The sequence below is a fragment of the Eschrichtius robustus genome, chromosome 19 (assembly GCF_028021215.1).
Source record: "Eschrichtius robustus isolate mEscRob2 chromosome 19, mEscRob2.pri, whole genome shotgun sequence".
In the NCBI taxonomy this organism is placed as follows: Eukaryota; Metazoa; Chordata; class Mammalia; order Artiodactyla; family Eschrichtiidae; genus Eschrichtius; species Eschrichtius robustus.
In genome coordinates, this window is record NC_090842.1 from 68150117 (window position 1) to 68169953 (window position 19837).

General features: G+C 49.7%; 1 protein-coding gene across 1 annotated transcript; it reads right to left on the reverse strand.

Moving 5' to 3' along the window:
* Positions 1-3850: 3850 nt before the first annotated feature.
* Positions 3851-13110, reverse strand: LOC137752559 (uncharacterized). The gene is made up of 6 exons (XM_068527245.1): positions 13025-13110; positions 12292-12383; positions 9764-9869; positions 7265-7354; positions 5205-5296; positions 3851-4087 (listed from the first exon to the last, which is right to left on the reverse strand). The coding sequence occupies exons 1-6, from the start codon at positions 13092-13094 to the stop codon at positions 3905-3907; spliced, it is 633 nt and encodes a 210-aa protein (XP_068383346.1). The 5' UTR covers positions 13095-13110; the 3' UTR covers positions 3851-3904.
* Between the last annotated feature and the right edge of the window lie 6727 nt (positions 13111-19837).

Below are 19837 nucleotides of genomic sequence, written 5' to 3' on the forward strand. Positions count from 1 at the left end.
GAAACAAAGTATTCAAAGTTGTCCTGCTGGCTACAACTTATTGTTACTAGGGTTTGAAAATCCTGGTCCTGCACCTCCTCTTTGACCCCAGCGTCCCTGCCTCACTGTCTCTGTTTCTGGGCGTTCCAGCTGGGCCTCAAATAGCCATCCTCCCCACAGCGCCCCTCCCCCCCTCGCCTCACCTGGACCCTGCCCTGGACCAGGTCTTCCAGGAGAAGGGAAGTGCGACTTGACGGGGAAGAGCCGCAGGTTATGCTTCCGAGCAGCAGAGACACACAGCCTGGATGCCCGGGTCACGGGGGGACGGGCGGGGGGGGGGCGGTAGGGGGCTGCAGAATCATCAGCCACACAGTGACCCCCAGCCACACTGTGGAGTTATTGGGATCGGAGCATGTATAGGTGCAGTTCTCCTAGATGCCGGCCACCAGTTTTCTCTTCTGAAGAGCTGCACCAATTTACCCTTCCACAACAATGCATGAGAGTTCCAGGGGTTCCACAGCCGCACCAACTCTCATATTTCTCCTCTAGTCATTCTGATGGATGCGTACTTGTACCACTGCAATCTGGTTTTGGAAAGCAAAACTTTAATTTAAAGAAATTTCTCAAGCTGGATAGGTTATAAATATCAACAAAATTAGAACTTCAGAAGTAGAAGCTGGAGTGAGAAAGAGGTTGTTTGTTTGTTTGTTTTTATAATGAATACACCTTGTTACTATTTGGGATTCTTATGAAATGTGTGTATTATCTGAAAGAGAAAACTCTCTATATGTCCTCCTATATTCTTGAGGTGAAGAAGCTGAAGGGTGATAATTTTACTACTCAGAAATGGGTGGATGCTTTCCTAAGTAACAGAGGGCTGTAAACTGGTGATAATCTTAAAACCAGCCAGCACGAAAGAACTGCCATAAATATCTTTTAAACTATGAAGGCACCAATACATGCATACAAGGAGGAAAATGGAAAGATGCTGGCTGAAGCAGCAACAGAAAAACCCTGGAGGAGGGGCACTGCAGATGGAGGAAACAGCCAGTGCCAAGGCCCTGAGTCAGGGTTTCTGTCGCTTGCCACCCAAGGAGTCTGATACAGAGGATGCAGGACAAGGAAGAAGGGTGGGGATGAGAACGTGAGAGTGGAAGAATCTCTCGGGCTGGAGGAATGGAAAAGCATTTCTGGAAGGAAACTTGTCCTGCAGACTAGTCCCACCTCCCCAGGGGCGTATAGGGAGGGTTTCCCACGGAGATTGCGGTGCTATCTCTCCGGCTCACATGTGGAGGTGTGTCTCACGTTGATTCCACATCACCTCGCTGGGGGGCTCCAGGGACATCTCTCTCCCTGACACCAGGATCATCTCCTTGCTCCGACCTGGTGGTCAACTTTGGTTTGAAAACCTGATGCCCTGCTCCAAAGAAGGAAAGAAGGGTGAGATGCCTCCCAGCATGCAACCCAGACCAAATGTTTGCATAGAAAGACCAACCATGTGATAAAAAAAGGACCTCCAGAGAGAACGTAGGGAAACTCCCTCCCCAGCCTCCACATCCACCTTGACCTACCCCCACCTTCCACCCCACCAGCTCAAATTTCTAAGGATGGAGATCCAAGTAGTTCCCAGGCCGCAGAGCCCACCCCATTGAGTACATCAGCCAATCAGCTCATACCTCGTCTCTTTGGCCACTGTAACTGGTTAGCTGTGGTCATGTGATGAAGCCAGGTCCAATCAGATCAGGTCAGACTCCTGGGGGGGAATACAAGCACCAAAATAGTCTACCATTCCTGTTGCAAGTGAATTAGAACACTGGTGCTCTTGGGGCTCCTGGAAGCTGTCTTGAGACCAGGAGCAGAGCCAACACCATCAAAACCCCAGTGCTAGAGGCCAGTCCTGGGCTGGAGCTCATCCGTGTGTTCTGGAAACTTTATAGCCTTTTGGAATCACCAGACCACCAAGCTCTGGCGAGCCCTGTCTGAACTGGGGGAGGCCGTCCTTATCCAGGGAGCTCAGGTTCCCATAGTTGTCAAGTAACACGTCCTTGTACAGGTCCTTCTGAGCCAGCTCCAGCAGGACCTGGGTGAAGGACATGGCCACGTCCTTGAAGATCACTGGTTCCTGTACCGCCAGACAGCATCCTTGTTCACCAAGGGACTGGTCCCTCACGCGGCCCAGGAGAGGACATGGAAATCCACTGGATGTTGGGAATATGTTCAGAATTGCATTGTGGTAGATTGCAAAAATAGCCAGAGTTTTCCACCCTGCCCCATGTCCATACCATTTGACATTTAAGTGTGCAGTGCTCTCCTGTTCTGAATCTGTGCTTGGCCATGAAAATTGCTTTGGCCAATGGGATCCTGGCAAAATGTGACTTAAGGAAGAGTTTGAAAACTGCTTGAGAAACTGTTATTGGTTTCTCTCTTGTGCCCTGAACACTGCGTGGGGACGAACATGCCTAGGCAAGCCTGCTGGAGGATGAAAGATACCTAGAGCAGGGCCAGGTCTCCCCAGTCCCCCAAGAGAAGCCAGCCTAGGTGAGCTGAGGACCAGCACCCACCAGGCATCTGGAGGAGCCCAGAAACCTCAGCAGAGCCGCCTCCACGACCCCTGTGGCTGTTGCTTCTAAAATTTACCAACTAAAGGATGCTCCCCACTCTCCAGTCCTACCTACAGTTCACCCTGAAAGGAATTCAGAGTGAAGATCCGGGTGAGGCATTCTATGCTCTGGGAAAAGGGGCGGAAATGGCCCTCAGATAATTAGATATTTTCAGGAGAAAATATTATGAACCAAGATTCTTGCATCTTCCCATATTTAGAAAAGCACTAAAATCATGGACTGAGACGTGTGTTCTTCATGACCAACAGGAACCTTGTGCTGAGGTGTGTGCTTGACTGCATGGACCCCTTCTCCAAAATCACACAGAAACTGACCTCCTACCTACCATTTGGAGCAGTTCCTCAGAGCTCTCTGAGAGGCTCTCTCCTGGTTCTAATCCTCAGTAAGTCCCCAAATAAAATTGAAATCCACCCCTCTCATGTTGTGCATTTTTACTTCAGTCGACAACTTCGACTTTGTGGTTGTTGGCATAGACTCTGGAGCCAGCCTGCCTGGGTTTGAATCTTGGCTTGGCTACTTATGATCTGTGTGACCTGAAGCAAGTGACATGAACTCTCTGTGCCTCTGTTCTCTTATCCTGGAAAGATGGATAATAACAGAACCAGCCATATGGTTGTGAGAATTAAGTGGATCAAAATGTGTAAAGACATTAGCTCAGTGCCTACCACATGGTCAGTGCTCGAAGGTTCATCATTCTAAATATTTGTGTAAAAATGGAGGCGATCCCAGTCAATGGGAGAGAGATACAGAATTGAAGAGTACATTTATTCACTCGTGTATTCATCACAGCCTGATGCCAGGGCTAAATTAACATAACAGACCTGGTCAGTGGTGGACATATTATCCATTCTCCTCTGCTGTAATAATAGAAGCTATTAGGTGAGCACAGGACTGCACTTCCCAGCATCTCTTGCAGCTAGATGTGGTCATGTGACTATGTTCTGGCCAATGAGGTTTAAGGAAAAGTGATCTGTAGGAGTTGCCCTTTGAAGGACTAAAGTGTGTCTTCCCCTTCCCTCATCCTCCTCCCCTTACCCTGAGCCACAATGTGGACGGGATGTGGGGGGTGAGCCCTCTCCAGCCACCTGGCGCAGAGCACCAAGGTCAAAGGACCTTGGCTGCCCAACTCGACGGGAATGCAACACCCCGGCCGGTGGAGTTTTACACACAGACCACAGCTATGAGAGAGACATCAAGTTCGGTTTATTTAAGCAGCTGTATTTGGGGATTTTACATCACAGTAGCCCAGCATGCATGATTCCAGGGTGCTGAGGCAAGAGCAGGAAGCAGAGGGAGCTCAGGTATTAGGAAGCAGTGACAAAGCTGAGACAGCACAGGGGACATTCACACACCTTGATTTCACGAAACTCTAACACAGGCAGAGGCACAAAGGTGCAATTTGGGTCAGGTTTCGAAGGTTCAGGAGGAAATTGGGAATCAGAGTCAGAGTCATCCGGTTCCAAGTAATAGGTGAAGCAAACACTTGGCTGGAAGGACAGAGAACAGAGAAGAAAGAAGAGAACGTTAGTGTCACACTAGTGACATTTTGGGGTCAGATCATTCTTTCGGGGAAGGGGGGCATCCTGTACATTGCAGGATTTTGAGCACCATCAACATCATATATTATATATATTCATATTAGAGAAAAAATGCAAATAGAAAATGTGTTAACAATCGGTGGATTTGGATGACCTTTGTAGTGTTTTTATAAAGTCTTTGATTCTCACATTTCCTAATAAGAAAACCTCTTCAAAAGTCCTCCCTGGGACTGCTGCAGGCACTAACAGGAAAGGTGTTCTTGCGATCATCCTGACCCTGTGCCTCCCCTGACCTCTACCCGCGGCCCCCTGGCTCCCCATCAGGGCCGCTCCAAACTCCCCTCCCACCTGTTAAGAATCCCAGAGACGGAGCAGACTCCTCATTGGCTAAGGTTGAGTCACGTGCCCAGCCCGGAACCAATCACAGGGAACCCTGGCATTGCCGGCTCTGATTGGTCAGGGGCATACCTGGAGGTGGTCTGAGGATGGGATCAGATCCATCCAAAGGGCATGGAGACAGGTGGTCCCCCCAAAAATCAAGTGTTTTAGCAAAAGAACGAGGAATGGTATCCAGGTGGACAAAGCCACAGCTGCCTGCCTCAGCAGGGACCGTTCCCTAATTCATTCCTTCATTTAATCAGCCCACATGTGTACAGTGCCTACCGCTGGTTACATCTGTTCTAGCCAGGGGGGATATGTCATTGAACAACAGAACATGTTCCTACCCCTTCAGAATGAACAAGCAAATACAAGGTATGCTCTCGGGTAGCAATAATTATCTGACAAATATTCAGCAAGGCAGGGGGTTGGGGCAAAAGTGAGCAAGGGAGGCTTCATGGAGGAGGTGACATTGGAGCAGAGGCAGGAATTAGGAAAGAGAAGGAAGCAGGAAAGAGGGCAGCATCTTCAAGGAAAACCATCCCTCACAGGATGGGGCCACATCCTCAGGGGGACAAGGGGCACCCAGCCACCCAAGGGTCTCTGCTGGGCAGAGAGGGTGGTGGAAGTACCTGACCTCTCAGAACCCAGGAGCCTCTGGTCAAAGGGAGGAAACAAGCAGGCTTACCATGGGACAGAATGGCAGGACTTTGAATGACAGTCTTCCCTTCATTCCAGTGGACTTCTTCCGCGGCTCACCAGGGTTCTCAGGAAGCAGGGCTGAGAGAGGAGGAAAGACTCATGAGGCCATTTTGCCCTCTGAGGCTTGAGAAACTCAATAATAATAAGATCTTCATCATGAAACCATTGACAAGAACTAACATGTGTTGAGTACTTGCTATGTGCCAGGTACGCATTTAAGTATTTTACACATCATAGCTAAATTGAGATGGCTGCTATCATCATCCCACTTTAGAGATGAGGAAACCAAGGCACAGAGGTTAGGACACTTGCTGGAGGTTGCACACAGAGCCTGCAGACATGCATTAAATTGCATCCCGAAGGCCCACAGGGAACAGAGAGGGAATGTCAGTGAGTGAAGGGGCTGGGGTAAGACAACAGGGGGCTCTGGAGATGGTGGCAGCCTGGGGAGCCCGTGTCCAGGAGGAAGGGATAGCTGATATGCAGCTGTCTGTGGGGATGCCTCTCCAGAAAATTGTCTAGTTTCCCCACAGAAGACAGATGTCTTGATTTAAAGTGAAATCTCCTGATATTTGAAAGCTACCAACAAATCCAGATATTTTCTTAGAAACTCCTACACTCCTGCTGGGAATAGAAATCGGTCTCTCTATGGAGGACCATTCAGTCAACCTGTCAAAATTACAAAATACACCCCTTTGATGCATCCATTTCAATTTTTAAACACATTATCATGGTTATACTCCTCCGTGTGCCATATGGCCCAACTATAATCCTACCTCTACTTGCATATATTGTCATCCTCAAAGATTGGGAATAACCCAAATGGCCACCTGTACGAACCAGGTTAAATAAATTAGAACACAGGACAGACAGACCATGGAATGCCAGGCAGCTGGAACACAAACTGGGCATGTTGTGGAGAAGGGTCCCCAAGATGGACAGGGGACACAGTGCTTAAGGTCAAAGACCCCGAGGCCAGACGCTTCAAGTCCCAGCATGAGCTAATCATTCATCCTTGTCACCCCTCAGATTTCCCATCTGTAAAATGGGGTAATCACTCTCCTTACCTCACAGAGTTGTGAAGCACCAGTGATTGGGTGCTTGGAAAGCATTGGGACGGTGACTGGAAGATACTAAGTGCCAGGTCAGAATTAAATGAAACAAGACAAAATGGGAACTGGCGGTGGCATATACAGTACACACAGTACATCAGACATAAATACATAGTAACAGGTACATACACATCCTTGTCTGTATGCGTGGGCATAGAACATTCTGGAAGATTGGACAAGAAGCTGGAAAGTAGCCACCTCTGGTAAGGGAGTAGCTGGCTAAAAAAGTGGCCTGTATCTTGTTTTGTATGATGGTTACACACAGCTATAGATGTGGTGAAATACAAGTAAAAACACACATGGATTGTGCCAATATCCATGGGCTAGTTTTGATGTTGTACTATCATCATATAAAATAAAAATACTGGGGGAAATGGGATGAAGTGTCCATGGAACTTCTATGTACTCTTACGGCAACTTCTTGTGAATATAAAATTATTGCAAAGTAAGATGTTTCAGAAAGGAAGCATCACAACAAAACCAACAACCCTCACTCATGTGTCCAAGCTACCCGCAGGATCCACAGGCTTCACAGGAATCACCCCACTCCTGCCAACCCTCTCTGCCAACTCCTTGGGTCAGGCCTCCTTCATCTTCCACCTGAATGACCCTGCAGTTCCTGACTTGGCGACTGGATGCAGGGCCAGTCCAGGCAGGTATCTGGGCCACAAAATGGAGCCCAGATTAATTCCAGCTCCCAAGAGACACCCCTGAAGACTCTGAGCAGGGGAGAGACAGGACCCACTGACATGAGGGGATGTCAGGGAGGTTCCATCCTGGGTGCTGCTCAGGGCCCTCCCTTCCCAGGAAGAGCAACTAGGAGATATTTGGGGTTGGGATCAGTCTTCAGGGTCAACCTTTCCTCATCAGCCTTACCCTGGAGGCTCTCCCCATTCCCACCTGCCCACAGGTTTCCACCCCATGTGTGTCTCACCTCCTTTCTCCGGCGGCTTGGTCTGCACCTCCTCCGTTTCCTGGCCCTCGATGGTGCTGAGGGGTAGCATCGTGACACCACAGGTGCTCCCTATGGACAGGAGACCAGAGCAGTCAGTGCCTGGGCTGGGGACCCAGATGGCCTGGGTGTGAACCCCAGCACCACTCTCAGGTGTCGGATGGACTCAGACAGCTCCATCCCCTCCCCAAGTCTCCAGGTCCCCAACATCCAAGGGGAGTGTTGGCAATGCCTGCCTCCTAGAGCTGCTTCCAAGGCCCAGTGTGTGATTTGGGGAGAGCGATTGCCATGGTGCCCCTTTAAGGAAAAGAAGAAATATTATGACACAGAGTGCTGGGAATCATAGGTGAAGGTCAGTTAACTGGGTATCAAAAGGGCCTCTGGAGTCTGGCATACAGCAGGCACTCAATAAGTGCACCTCATGGTCAGCATTCCCAGTGCTGTATTTCAGGGCTGTCCTAAGGCTGTAAGTGATTAACTTGGCAGCTTAACCAAGTGATTCAGACCAGAACATCATTTCCCTGACCTCGGGGGCCCCTTCTGGTACAGGATGCTTAAGTGACTGCCTCTCAGGACTGCTGTGAAGATGAGGGAGCCAGTCCACAGACCCCTCACCACAGCCCCTGGGGAGGAGCCAGCACTGCAGCAAGTGTGCCTAGCAGCAGACTCAGCTGTGGGGTCCTGGGACCCGCCCCACCCTCGCTTTACCCTCGGCAGAACTTCAGCCTGTGTGTCTGGAGGGTGCACTGGGGGTATTCCAACCTGCCAGTCACTAGCTGAGAGATCTCAAGGATCAAGTTTGCCAGATTTAACAACAATATTACAACAAATACACAGCAAACTGAGATTTGAATTTGAGACAGGCAAATCATATTTTAGCATGATAGGTCCCAAACACCTCATGGTAAATGTCTACATAAAAATCATTTATTTAATATACGAAGTTATGTTTAAGAATACCCAAGTGTCATGAAATATTTGGGACATAATTATACCCAAAGGTAATTCATTATTTGTCTGAAATTCAAATTTAAGTAAGCATCCTGTATTTTACCTGGCAAGCCCCATTTCAGAGGTTCTTTAACCTCTTGTGCTGTCAGCTTTCCTCTCCAGAAAAATGAGTAAACTTAATTATTAAACATGAGGATTAAATATGATTAAATACACACACATACATACACACTGACAATACACTATCTGGAAAATTAGAGTCAACACCTCTTCCTGTAAACCTTTTTAAGAAGTGTAAGATGCAATCACAGACTCTCACTCGTAATCATGCAAATACAAGATGCATCAATTTGTGGGAACACCTAGCCAGATAGACGCACACACAATTGTTGGAAACACATTTTCAGATGAACACTGAGGAAACCAGGGCATGACCATGCAAGCACACCTGCAGACACGCTCCAGGGAAACTCTGAGACCCCCGCCACTCAGGCGGGCAGGCCAGCTAGTTAGTACTGAACGCCCTCCTCACACAAAGTCCTGGACGTACGTGCACGCGCACGCAAACACAGACACAGACACACACGCACACAGACACACACACACACACACACACACACACACACACACACACACACACACGCTCCGGCCACCCACAAACGCAGACCCACAGGCTGAAATTACACATCACCCTCTCCAACATAATTTCCCTCTGCCTACACCCGGGGCCCACGCTCATTCTCCCCCAGGGCCCATCCGCAGAGGCCGCAGCTCTACGATAAGCGCACCCAGCACACCCCCAGCCCCCACCCGCAGCACACAGGCGCACAGAAGCGCTGGAGGCTCAAAACCTGTTTTCCAAGAGCCCTTTTCATCTGCTAACCTGCTTATGCGTCCTTCGTGAACCTCCAACCCATCTGGAGGGACGCCCCGCCCCTCCCGACCGCCCAAACTACCCTCTGGACTCTCCCCCAAATCATTTTCCTATGTTCCATTAAGCGAATTCGTTACCTGAACCCCTGATACCCAACTGACCTCTGTGGTGTGCAGAGCAAACCTGTTCCGCCCGCCTCCTCCATCCAACTACAAGGTCCCCCGTCCGCCCCTCCTGCCCCCTAAACCTCAGGACCAGGACCCGGGCGCCTCCCCAACCTGTCCTGGACGGAGTCCCCGCCACCCCTACTACTGACACCCCAGCCTCCTCTGTCCCCTCCACTCTTCCCTCCTCCCAGTGGCCAGAGAAATCCTCGGACCAGGAGTCGCCCCGCGGCTCACGAGGACCTGAGCGTCCCGACCGCCCTCAGGGGAGACGCGGGCTCCTCAAGGGGCCCCACCGCGCGCACCATCGGGTCTCAGGGGCTCCTAGGCAGCAGCTCCTGCGCCCCACTCCCCAGAATTCGCCCGCGCGTCCTCCCTGGGCGCGCCGCCCTCCCCGCGGAGACCCCGCAGCGCCGTCCCGCCGACCCCCGCCCCGCGCTGCGCCCCCGCCCCATGGCGCACACCCTTCAGAGCTGCAGCCGCGGGACTGACCTCCGGACCCGGGTTCTGGCTGGGCCGCTGGGCAGGAGCGGGCGGGCTTGCTCAGTGCTTGTCCTTGGCGCCCGCGCAGCGCTGGCTCCGAAGATGTCCAGGGAATCTGTGGACAAACTCGGAGGAATGAACAGAGCTGAGTCGCTAAGCGTCACGCAAAGCACCCCCCCAACCCCCAAACACTAGTCAGGTGGTTAAAACAGTCTCTGACACCAGCACAGGTTTCAGAGTGTTCCCTTCAGTTTCATTATTGCGGGAGGTCGGGGGCCTCCTCATCCTCATTGGTTAGAGAAACCTATATAAAAGGTCGCCAATGGCACGTTTTAGGTGGAAGAGAATCAGTTGTTCAGGTAATAAGGGTAAGTAGTGTTTCTTAAAGTTCTTACTGGAATATGAAGAAACACACGCCACACACATAGACACACATGTATGTAGCATGTGTGCTGGACCCAAACACAAAATAACTTTTACACTGCATCACAGTCACAGCAGTTTGTTTCCCTCCTTCTTCTAACTATTCTCACACTTTCACCCGTATTGATTTCAGTCTGGCATCTATTCAAAGCAAGATCAGTCACCTTTGTTGTCAAGGATGTCACAGCGAATAGTTTAGCCTTTGTGCACCATCAGGTCTGTGTCACAGCTACTGGACTTTGCAGGAAAGCAGCCCAGACTCTACCTAAGGATGGACGTGGCTGTGCTAATGAGCCCTTATTCACACTACAGGCTGTGGGCTGCATGGCCAGAGTCTGCCCACTCCTGACCTAGAGAATCTTCTGTGCCAGCTCCTGCAGTAGATGAAGCCAAGCTGCTCTCTGGCAAAAGAGCAGTTTGGGCAGAAATGTGAATAGATACACTTTGTTGCTTTTCTTTTAAAAAAGAAATACTTTATGAAGATATGGATCCTGAGAACCAAAAGAGTGTAATATAAAAATAGCCATTGAGTCTTGATTATGTACAAAATTTGAAATAACAACCTTAAAATAAAAAAGCTCTCACCAAGCCCATATCCTCACTTTCTGGTGGCTACACTGTGTGATAATTCTGATAATATAAGATATCTAACCCAGTCCTGAGACAGAACCTTCTGTGACCATGGCAATGTTCTGTATCTGCAGTGTCCAGTATGGTAGCCACTGGCCACATTTGGCCACTGAAACCTGCCCTGAGCGGCCGAGAAACCGTGTTTTGAATTTTTTTCAAGATTGATTCATTGACATTGAAGTAGCCTCATGCAGTTACTTAGTGATTACTGTGTTGCAGAGCAAGAAAATTATACCTGAATTCCTGCTCAAATGCAAGACACGGCATCAATTAGATGGTATTCCAGAGATCATAGCTACCCTGAATCTCATTGGGGGAAAAGGTAAAAAACAACCACATACAACAACAACAGAAAACATTAGTATGTGGCAGGATGTGACTCTGGTCTTCAAAACCACACTATATAAGAGAATATTCTATTTCTAAGGTGATACACACTAAGGAATATATACATATATATATATAACATACATATTATATACATATAATATACATATTATATTTACAAGAGAAAACATACCAACAGAAAAATATTAGCAATTGGTGAATTTGGATGATCTTTGTACTGCTTTGCAAAATCTGTGACTCTTACATTCTTTTCTAATAAGATTTCTAGAGAGTCCTCCCTGGGACTGCTGCAGGCTCTAATAGGAAAGGTGTTCTTGCGAGCATCCTGACCCTGTGCCTCCCCTGACCTCTCCCCGCGGCACCCCTGGTTCCCCATCAGGGCCGCCCCAAGCTCCGCTCCTGCCTGTTAAGAATCCCAGAGACAGAGCACATTCCTTATTGGCCAAGGTTGAGTCACGTGCCCAGCCTGGAACAATCACAGGGAACCTTGGCATTGCTGGCTCTGATTGGTCAGGGGCATACCTGGAGCTGGTCTGAGGATGGGATCAGGTCCATCCGAAGGGCATGGAGACAGGTGGTCCCCCAAGAAAAACCAAGGGTGTTAGTAGGAGAAGGAGGAATGGTATCCAGGTGGACAAAGCCACAGCTGCCTACGCAGAAGGGACCTTTACGTAATTCATTCCCGCACTTAATCAGCCCATGTGTATACAGTGCCTAAGGCTGGTTACATCTGTTCTAGGCCATTGAACAACAAAGGAGGTTGCTGCTCCCCAAGAACCGCTCTAGTAGGGAACACAGATGATGAACACACAGATACAGGTATGCTCTCAGGTAGCAATAATAACGCTGAAGAAATTGAGCAAAGCAAGGGGTTAGAGAGAAATGGGGCAAAAGTGAGCAAGAGAGGCTTCATGGAGGAGGTGACATTGGAGCAGAGGCAGGAATTAGGAAAGAAAAGAAGGCAGGAAAGCAGGCAGCATCTTCAAGGAAAACTGTCCCCCACAGGATGGGGCCACATCTGGGATGAGGGAGGGACAAGGGGCACAAGCCACCCAAGGGTCTCTGCTGGGCAAAGGAAGTTCCTGATCTCTCAGAACTCAGGAGTCTGGTCAAAGGGAGGAAACAAACAGGCTTACCACAGGACAGAACGGCAGGACCCTGAATAACATTGTTCCCTTCATTCTGATGGGCTTCTTTGGTGGATCATCAGGGTTCTCAGAAAGCAGGACTGAGGGAGGAGGAAAGAGGCATGAGGCCATCTTGCCCTCTGAGGCTTGAGAAACTCAATAATAATAAAATCTTCATCATGAAACCATTGACAAGAGCTAATATATGTGGAGTACTTGCTTTGTGCCAGGGATGCATTTAAGTGTTTTACACGTATTATCTTTCTTGGTTCTTCATAGTAACTCTCTGAAGTGGCTACTCTCATCATCCTACTTTAGAGATGAGGAAACCAAGGCACAGAGAGGTTAGAACACTTGCTGGAGGTTGCACAGCAGCACCTGCAGACATGCCTTAAATTGCATCCTGAAGACCCACAGGGAACAGACTGGGAATGTCAGTGAGTGAAGGGGCTGGGGTAAGACAACAGGGGTGTCCAGGCCACAGAAAGGAGCCTAAATTCATTCAGCTCTCAGGAGATCTCTGACGGGTCTGAGCAGGGCAGTGACAGGACCTACTGACATGAGGTGATTCTCGGGGTTCCATCCTGGGAGCCCTTCAGGGCACTCCCTTCCCAGGAAGAGCCAGTGGGAGATATTTGGGGTTGGGATCAGTCTTCAGGGTCAATACTTCCCCATTAGCCTTACCCTGGAGACCCTCCCCACTCCCAACTGCCCACAGTTTTCCACCCCATGTGTGTCTCACCTCCTTTCTCGGGCGGCTTGGTCTGCACCTCCTCCGTTTCCTGGCCCTCGATGGTGCTGAGAGGTAGCATCGTGACACCACAGCTGCTCCCTATGGACAGGAGACCAGAGCAGTCAGTGCCTGGGCTGGGGACCCAGATGGCCCGGGTGTGAACCCCAGCACTGCTCTCAGGTGTCGGAGGGACTCAGACGGCTCCCCAAGTCTTGAGATCCCCAACATCTAAGGGGAGTGTTGGCAATGCCTCCCTCTAGTGTTCTTCCAAGGCCCAGTGCGTGATCTGGGGAGAGCATTTGGCATGGCACCTGGCAAGGGCAAGGGCAGGGGTCATGGGTCTGGTGTTTATGCCCCTTTAAGAAAAACAAGAAATATTATGACACGAAGTGCTGGGACCCTGAAGGTGAATGTCAGTTAACTGGATATCAAAAGGGCCTGTGGTGTCTGGCATATACAGCAGGCACTAAATAAGCACACTCATGGCCAGCATTCCCAGTGCTGTATTTCAGGGCTGTCCTAAGGCTACGTTGCAGCTTGACCAAATGGTTCAGACCAGGACCTCTCTTCCCTGTCCTTGGAGGCCTCTTCTGGTACAGGATGCTTAAGTGACTGCCTCTCAGGAGTGCTGTGAAGACGAGGGGGCCGGTCCACAGACCCCTCACCACAGCCCCTGGGGAGGGGCCAGCACTGCTGCAACGGTGCCTAGCAGCAGGCTCAGCTGTGGGGTCCTGGGGCCCCGCCCCCACCCCAGCTTAACCCTGGGCAGGACTTGGGCCAGTGTGTCTGGAGGGTGCACTGAGGGGTTCCAGCCTGCCGGTCACTAGCCGAGAGATCTCAAGGATCAAGCTCGCCAGATTTAACAACAACAAGATTACAAGAAATACACAGCAAACTGAGATTTGAATTTCAGATACACAAAACATTTTTTAGTATAAGTATGTTCAAACACTGCATGGGTCATGTCTACATAAAAATCATTTTTTATTTAGTTTTCTAAATTATGTTTAAGTATAGGCAAGTCCCATGAAATATTTGGGACATGCTTATACCCAAAGGTAATTCATTATTTGTCTAAAGTTCAAATTTAAGAAACCATCCTGTATTTTACCTGGCAAGCCCCGATTCTGGGGTTATTTAACCTCTTGTGCTGTCAGTTTTCCCCTCCATGAAAATGAAGACTATAAATGATTAAACATGAGGATTAAATGTGATTAAATACGCACATACACTCAGAACATATTATCTGGTAACTTAGAGTCAACACCTCTCCCTCTAAGCCTTTTTAAGAAGCATGAGACCCATCACAGACCCTCACACATAATCGTGCAAATACAAGGTGCGTCAAAGAGCGGGAACACCTGGCCAGATAAACACACACACAATTGTTGGAAACACACATTTTCAGATGAACACTGGGGAAACCAGGGCATGACCACGCAAGCACACCTGCAGACAGGCTCCAGGGAAACTCAGAGACCCCCGCTTACCCCGTGGACAGGCGTGCTTGTCAATACTGAATGCCCTCCTCACAGGCAGTCCTGGACATGCACACACACACACACACACACACTCGGGGCACACACAACTGCAGACGCAGAAGCTGAAAATACACGTCACCCTCTCCAACACAGCTTCCCTCTGGCTGACACCCAGGGCCCACCTCCAGTTTCACCCAGGGTCCACCCCCCCGAGGCTGCCCCTCAAAGATGCGCGCCCCAAACAGGCTCCCTGCCCCCACCCGCAGCACGCAGGCGCACAGAAGCGCTGGCGGCTCAAAAGCTGTTTTCCAAAGGCCCTTCTCATCTACAAACCTCTTATGCGTCTCAGCGAACCCCCCAACACAACCGGAGGGGCTCCCCCCGCTCCTCATCCCTCAAACTACCCTCTGGACCCCCTGCAGTATCATTTTCCGATTCTCTACTCGGCCAGTTCGCTACCTGACCCCCCGATACCCGAGCGGCCTCTCTGGTGTGCAGAGCAAACCTGTTCCTCCCGCCTCCTCCATCCAACTACAAAGTCCCCCGTCCGCCCCTCCTGCCCCCTAAACCTCAGGACCAGGACCCGGGCGCCTCCCCGACCTGTCCTGGACGGAGTCCCCGCCACCCCTACTACTGACACCCCAGCCTCCTCTGTCCCCTCCACTCTTCCCTCCTCCCAGTGGCCAGAGAAATCCTCGGACCAGGAGTCGCCCCGCGGCTCACGAGGACCTGAGCGTCCCGACCGCCCTCAGGGGAGACGCGGGCTCCTCAAGGGGCCCCACCGCGCGCACCATCGGGTCTCAGGGGCTCCTAGGCAGCAGCTCCTGCGCCCCACTCCCCAGAATTCGCCCGCGCGTCCTCCCTGGGCGCGCCGCCCTCCCCGCGGAGACCCCGCAGCGCCGTCCCGCCGCCCCCCGCCCCGCGCTGCGCCCCCGCCCCATGGCGCACACCCTTCGGAGCTGCGGCCGCGGGACTGACCTCCGGACCCGGGTTCCGGCTGGGCCGCTGGGCAGGAGCGGGCGGGCTTGCTCAGTGCTTGTCCTTGGCGCCCGCGCAGCGCTGGCTCCGGAGATGCCCGGGGACGCGGTGGACAAACTCGCGCGAATGAACAGGGCTGAGCTGCTCGGCGACACGCACACACCCCAACCCCCGCCCGCAAACACAAGTCAGGTGGTTAAAACTGTCTCTGACACCAGCACAGGCGTCAGAGTGTTCGCTGCGATTCCGTTGTTAGTGGGGAGGGTCGGGGGCCTCTTCGTCGTCGTTCGTTAGGGAAAGCAATTTAGGAGGTCGCCCTGGGCAGGTTTTCAGTGGTTGAGAATTACTTGTGCAGGTAATAAGAGTACGTAGTATTTCTAAACTTGTTCTTCGAATATGAGCAAACACACGCCACACACGGAGGAACACATGTATGTAGCATGTGCCCTGGACTCAGACACAAAATATCTTTTACACGGTGCATCACAGTTGCAATAGTTCACGATTTCCCCTCCTTTTTCTAACCATTCTCACACCTTCTCCCGTATTGATTTCATTTTGGCATCTATTCGAAGCAAGGTCAGTCACCTTTCTTGTCAAGGATGTCATGGCAAATACTTTAGAATTCTGGGCCATCGGGTCTGTGTAGCAGCTACTCCGCTTTGCATGAAAGCAGCCCAGACGTTAGGTAAGGAATGGGTGTACTTGTGGCAACGAGCCCTTATTTACACAACAGGCTGTGAGCTGGATGACCAGAGTCTGCCCATCCCTGACCTAGAGAATTTTTTGTTCCAGACCCTGGAGTAGATAAAGCCAAGAAGTTCCTGTAAAAAGTGTTGTTTGGACAGAAATGCGAACATATATACTTTAAAAAAAAAAGAAATATTTTATGAAAATTTGAATTCTGTGACTTGAAAGAGTGTAATATAAAAATAAGAATAGATTCTTGATATATGTGCAAAATTTGAAATAACAACCTTTAAAAACACCTCTCATAAGCCTCGGGTTTCTCTTCTACAAATTGGGGATCATATTTGTTCCTATTTCACAGGACTCTGGTGAAGGTTACATAAGATCTTCTATGCTCAGCACCATACCTGACAGGTGGAAAGTGCCCAGGAAATGTTAGCATTTATCCAACATTATCAGTAACCGACTGGTTAATCTGCCCCAGGCAGAGGGGTTGTCCTGCGGGCAGGGCACTGGCCACCCTGAGACTCAAACTGCCCAGAGGACCGTGCATGGAGCCAAGAGTCTCCAAGAGCCATTGATAAGATGTTCCATCTGGCTGTGCTTCTTCAGTCTCTCACAGCACCAAGCCCACATCCTCACTTTCTGGGGGCTACACTTTGTGATAATTCTGTTAGCCTACGAGATTTAAAGCAGTCCTGAGACAGACCATTCTGTGACTTTGGAAATTTTCTGTATCTGCACTGTCCAGTGCAGTAGCCACTGGCTACGTTTGGCCACGGAAGCGTTCATGGAGCAGCCGAGAAACTCTGTTTTGAATGTTATACAAGATTGATTCGTTTACACTGAAGTAGCCTCATGCAGCTAGTTAGTGATTACTGTGTTGGAGAGCAAGAAAATTATACCTGAATTCCTTCTCAAATGCAATTCTCTGTAATGATACTATTGACATTGACATTTGGGGCCGGAACATTCTCTGTGCAGGGGGTTTCCTGGTGCATTGCACCATGTTTAGAGGATCCTTGGTCTCTATCGATTACAACCTAGTAGCAACACCAATTTTGGACAACCAGAAATATCCCCAAACTTGCAGGGAAATTCCAGGAGGGGGCGGTGGAGTATCACCCCAAATGAGAACGTCTGGTCTACCAGAAAACTTCTGAGCAGAACTGAAGGAAATCTCCACCCACATAGGTTCCCTCATTTTACCTGCACTGGGGGTTGTGCGTGCATTCCAGCTAAAGGTCTTTTCACACCGGGAGAGTTTACAGTCTTTTCCAACATGAATTTTCTGGTGGTGCGTCAGGGAGGAGACCTGCCCGAAGGACCCCACCTTTGGTGCATGTACACGGCTTCCCTGCAGTGTGGAATTTCCCGTGATTATTAAGAGTCGGGCCTTAGGTGAAAGCTTTCCCACACTCAGGACACCTGTAGGGTTTCTATCTGGGAAGCATGCTCTGATGTCTCTGAACACTTGACTTACACAGGAAGTCTTTCCTCATCCCTCACACTGATAAAATATCCTCCCAGAGACTTTTCTGACTCTTGAGGAGGGCTACCTGGCAGGTGGAGGCTCTCCCACATTCCTGGCTTCCCTCCCAGGTGCCTGGCTGGTGAATCCTATTGTGTTCTGACAGGTGGGAGTCGATGCATGTTGGGGATATGATCACAATCCTGCATTGTGTTAGGTTGCAAACATGGCCCCAGTTTTTTACCCTCCCCCATGTCCAAACCTGTTGCCCCCTAAGTGTGTAGTGCCCTCCTCTTCTGAATTTGCACTTGGCCATGAAATTGCTTTGGCCAAAGGGATGTGGCAAAATGTGATTCAAGCAGAAGCTTGAAAAGTATTTGTGAAACTGGTATTTGTTTCTCTCTTGTGCCTCTACCACTGCCATGAAGATGAACATGCCCAGGCAAGCCTGCTGGAGGATGAAAGATACCTGGAGTAGGGCCAGGTCTCCCCAGTGCCCCAAGAGAAGCCAGCCTAGGTGAGCTGAGGACCAGTGTCCACCAGGCATCTGGAGGAGCCCAGAAACCTCAGCAGAGCCACCTCCACGACCCCTTGTGGCTGTTGCTCCTGAAGTTTGCCAACTAAAGGATGTTGCCCACCGTTCCGTACCACCTATAGTTCACCCTGAAAGGAATTCAGGGTTAAGACCCGGGTGAGACACTCTATGCTCTGGGGAAAGTGGCAGAAATGGCCCTCTGAATGCAGCTTTTTTGGCCCTTTCCTGTTTGTCCATTTCTGTTCCCCTCTAACCTTAAAAGAACCTAATTATAGGAATGAGATCACTAAGCAATTGAAACCAACTCCTGACTTATGCTCTCCTGAATGCACATCATGCCTTGTCTAACCTGTCGATTCTTTTCCTAGATAAAAAGAAGTATGACTAGCTCTCTACCCCCAGTAGCGCCCCTAAGCAATCCTGCAGGCAGATCACGTGGGCAAGATAACATCTGAAGAGAGACTCAGCCAGTTCTGCATGCAATGGAGAATGATGCAGAACCCAACCTCCTGCCTCGATGATTCACTGAGATTCCTCCATTTTTTCCTTTTAAAACTGTCAAGGCTGAACAGAATCTTTGGGGTTGGTCCCTGGACATGAGTCCACCATCTCCCCAGATTGTCAGCTTTCCTGATTAAGGCACCTTTCCTTTCTATTGACACTTGCCTCTTTAATTATTAGCTTATGAGCGGCAAGTGGCCAAACCTGGGTTTGGTTACACCTCAGACATTAGATATGTTCAGGAGAAAATAATATAACCCAAGATTCTTTGATTCTCCCATACTTAGAAAAGCACTAAACACATTAACTGATATGTCCGTTCGTCCCAACCAACAGTAGCCGTGTAATGAGGTGTGTACTTGACTGCATGGACCCCTTCTCCAAAATCACACAGAAACTGACCTCCTACCTACCGTTTGGAGCAGTTCCTCAGAGCTCTCTGAGAGGCTGCTTCCTGGGCTATAGTCCTCAGTAAGTCCCCAAATAAACTGAAACTCACAGCTCTCACATTGTGCATTTTTACTTCAATCGACAATTTCTGTGGATTTTGTTGTTGTTGTAGTTAAGTGGCATTACTGTGTCTAAAGATAAGTGTTACATGCATATTCCAAGTATTTACGCAATATCTGAAGAGGTAAGTGAATGGATGCTATGAATCTTGGAAGGTATGAATGTTGGAAGGTGCTCTTCCACTCACACTTGTGTGACCATCTGGGAAAGTCCCAGTGTCCACATGTGTGAGGTTATTACCATGATGGATAAGGGCATAGACTCTGGAGCCAGCCTGCCTGGGTTTGAATCTTGGCTTGGCTACTTATGATCTGTGTGACCTGAAGCAAGTGACATGAACTCTCTGTGCCTCTGTTCTCTTATCTTGGAAAGATGTATAATAACAGAACCAGCCATATGGTTGTGAGAATTAAGTGGATCAAAATGTGTAAAGACATTAGCTCAGTGCCTACCACATGGTCAGTGCTCGAAGGTTCATCATTCTAAATATTTGTGTAAAAATGGAGGAGATCCTAGTCAATGGGAGAGAGATACAGAATTGAAGAATACATTTATTCACTCATGTATTCATAGCCTGGTGCCAGGGCTAAATTAACATAACAGACCTGGTCAGTGGTGGACACAATATCCATTCTCCTTTGCTGTAATAATAGAAG

What these genes read in the sequence shown, in the direction of transcription:
- LOC137752559 (XM_068527245.1), bottom strand. Translation starts at nt 13,094, where the DNA reads ATGCTACCTCTCAGCACCATCGAGGGCCAGGAAACGGAGGAGGTGCAG. An exon ending in CAAGCCGCCCGAGAAAGGAG is followed by an intron (nt 12,384 to 13,024) that starts GTGAGACACACA and finishes CTCCTCCCTCAG; the next exon opens with TCCTGCTTTCTGAGAACCCT. An exon ending in CAAGCCGCCGGAGAAAGGAG is followed by an intron (nt 5,297 to 7,264) that starts GTGAGACACACA and finishes CTCCTCTCTCAG; the next exon opens with CCCTGCTTCCTGAGAACCCT.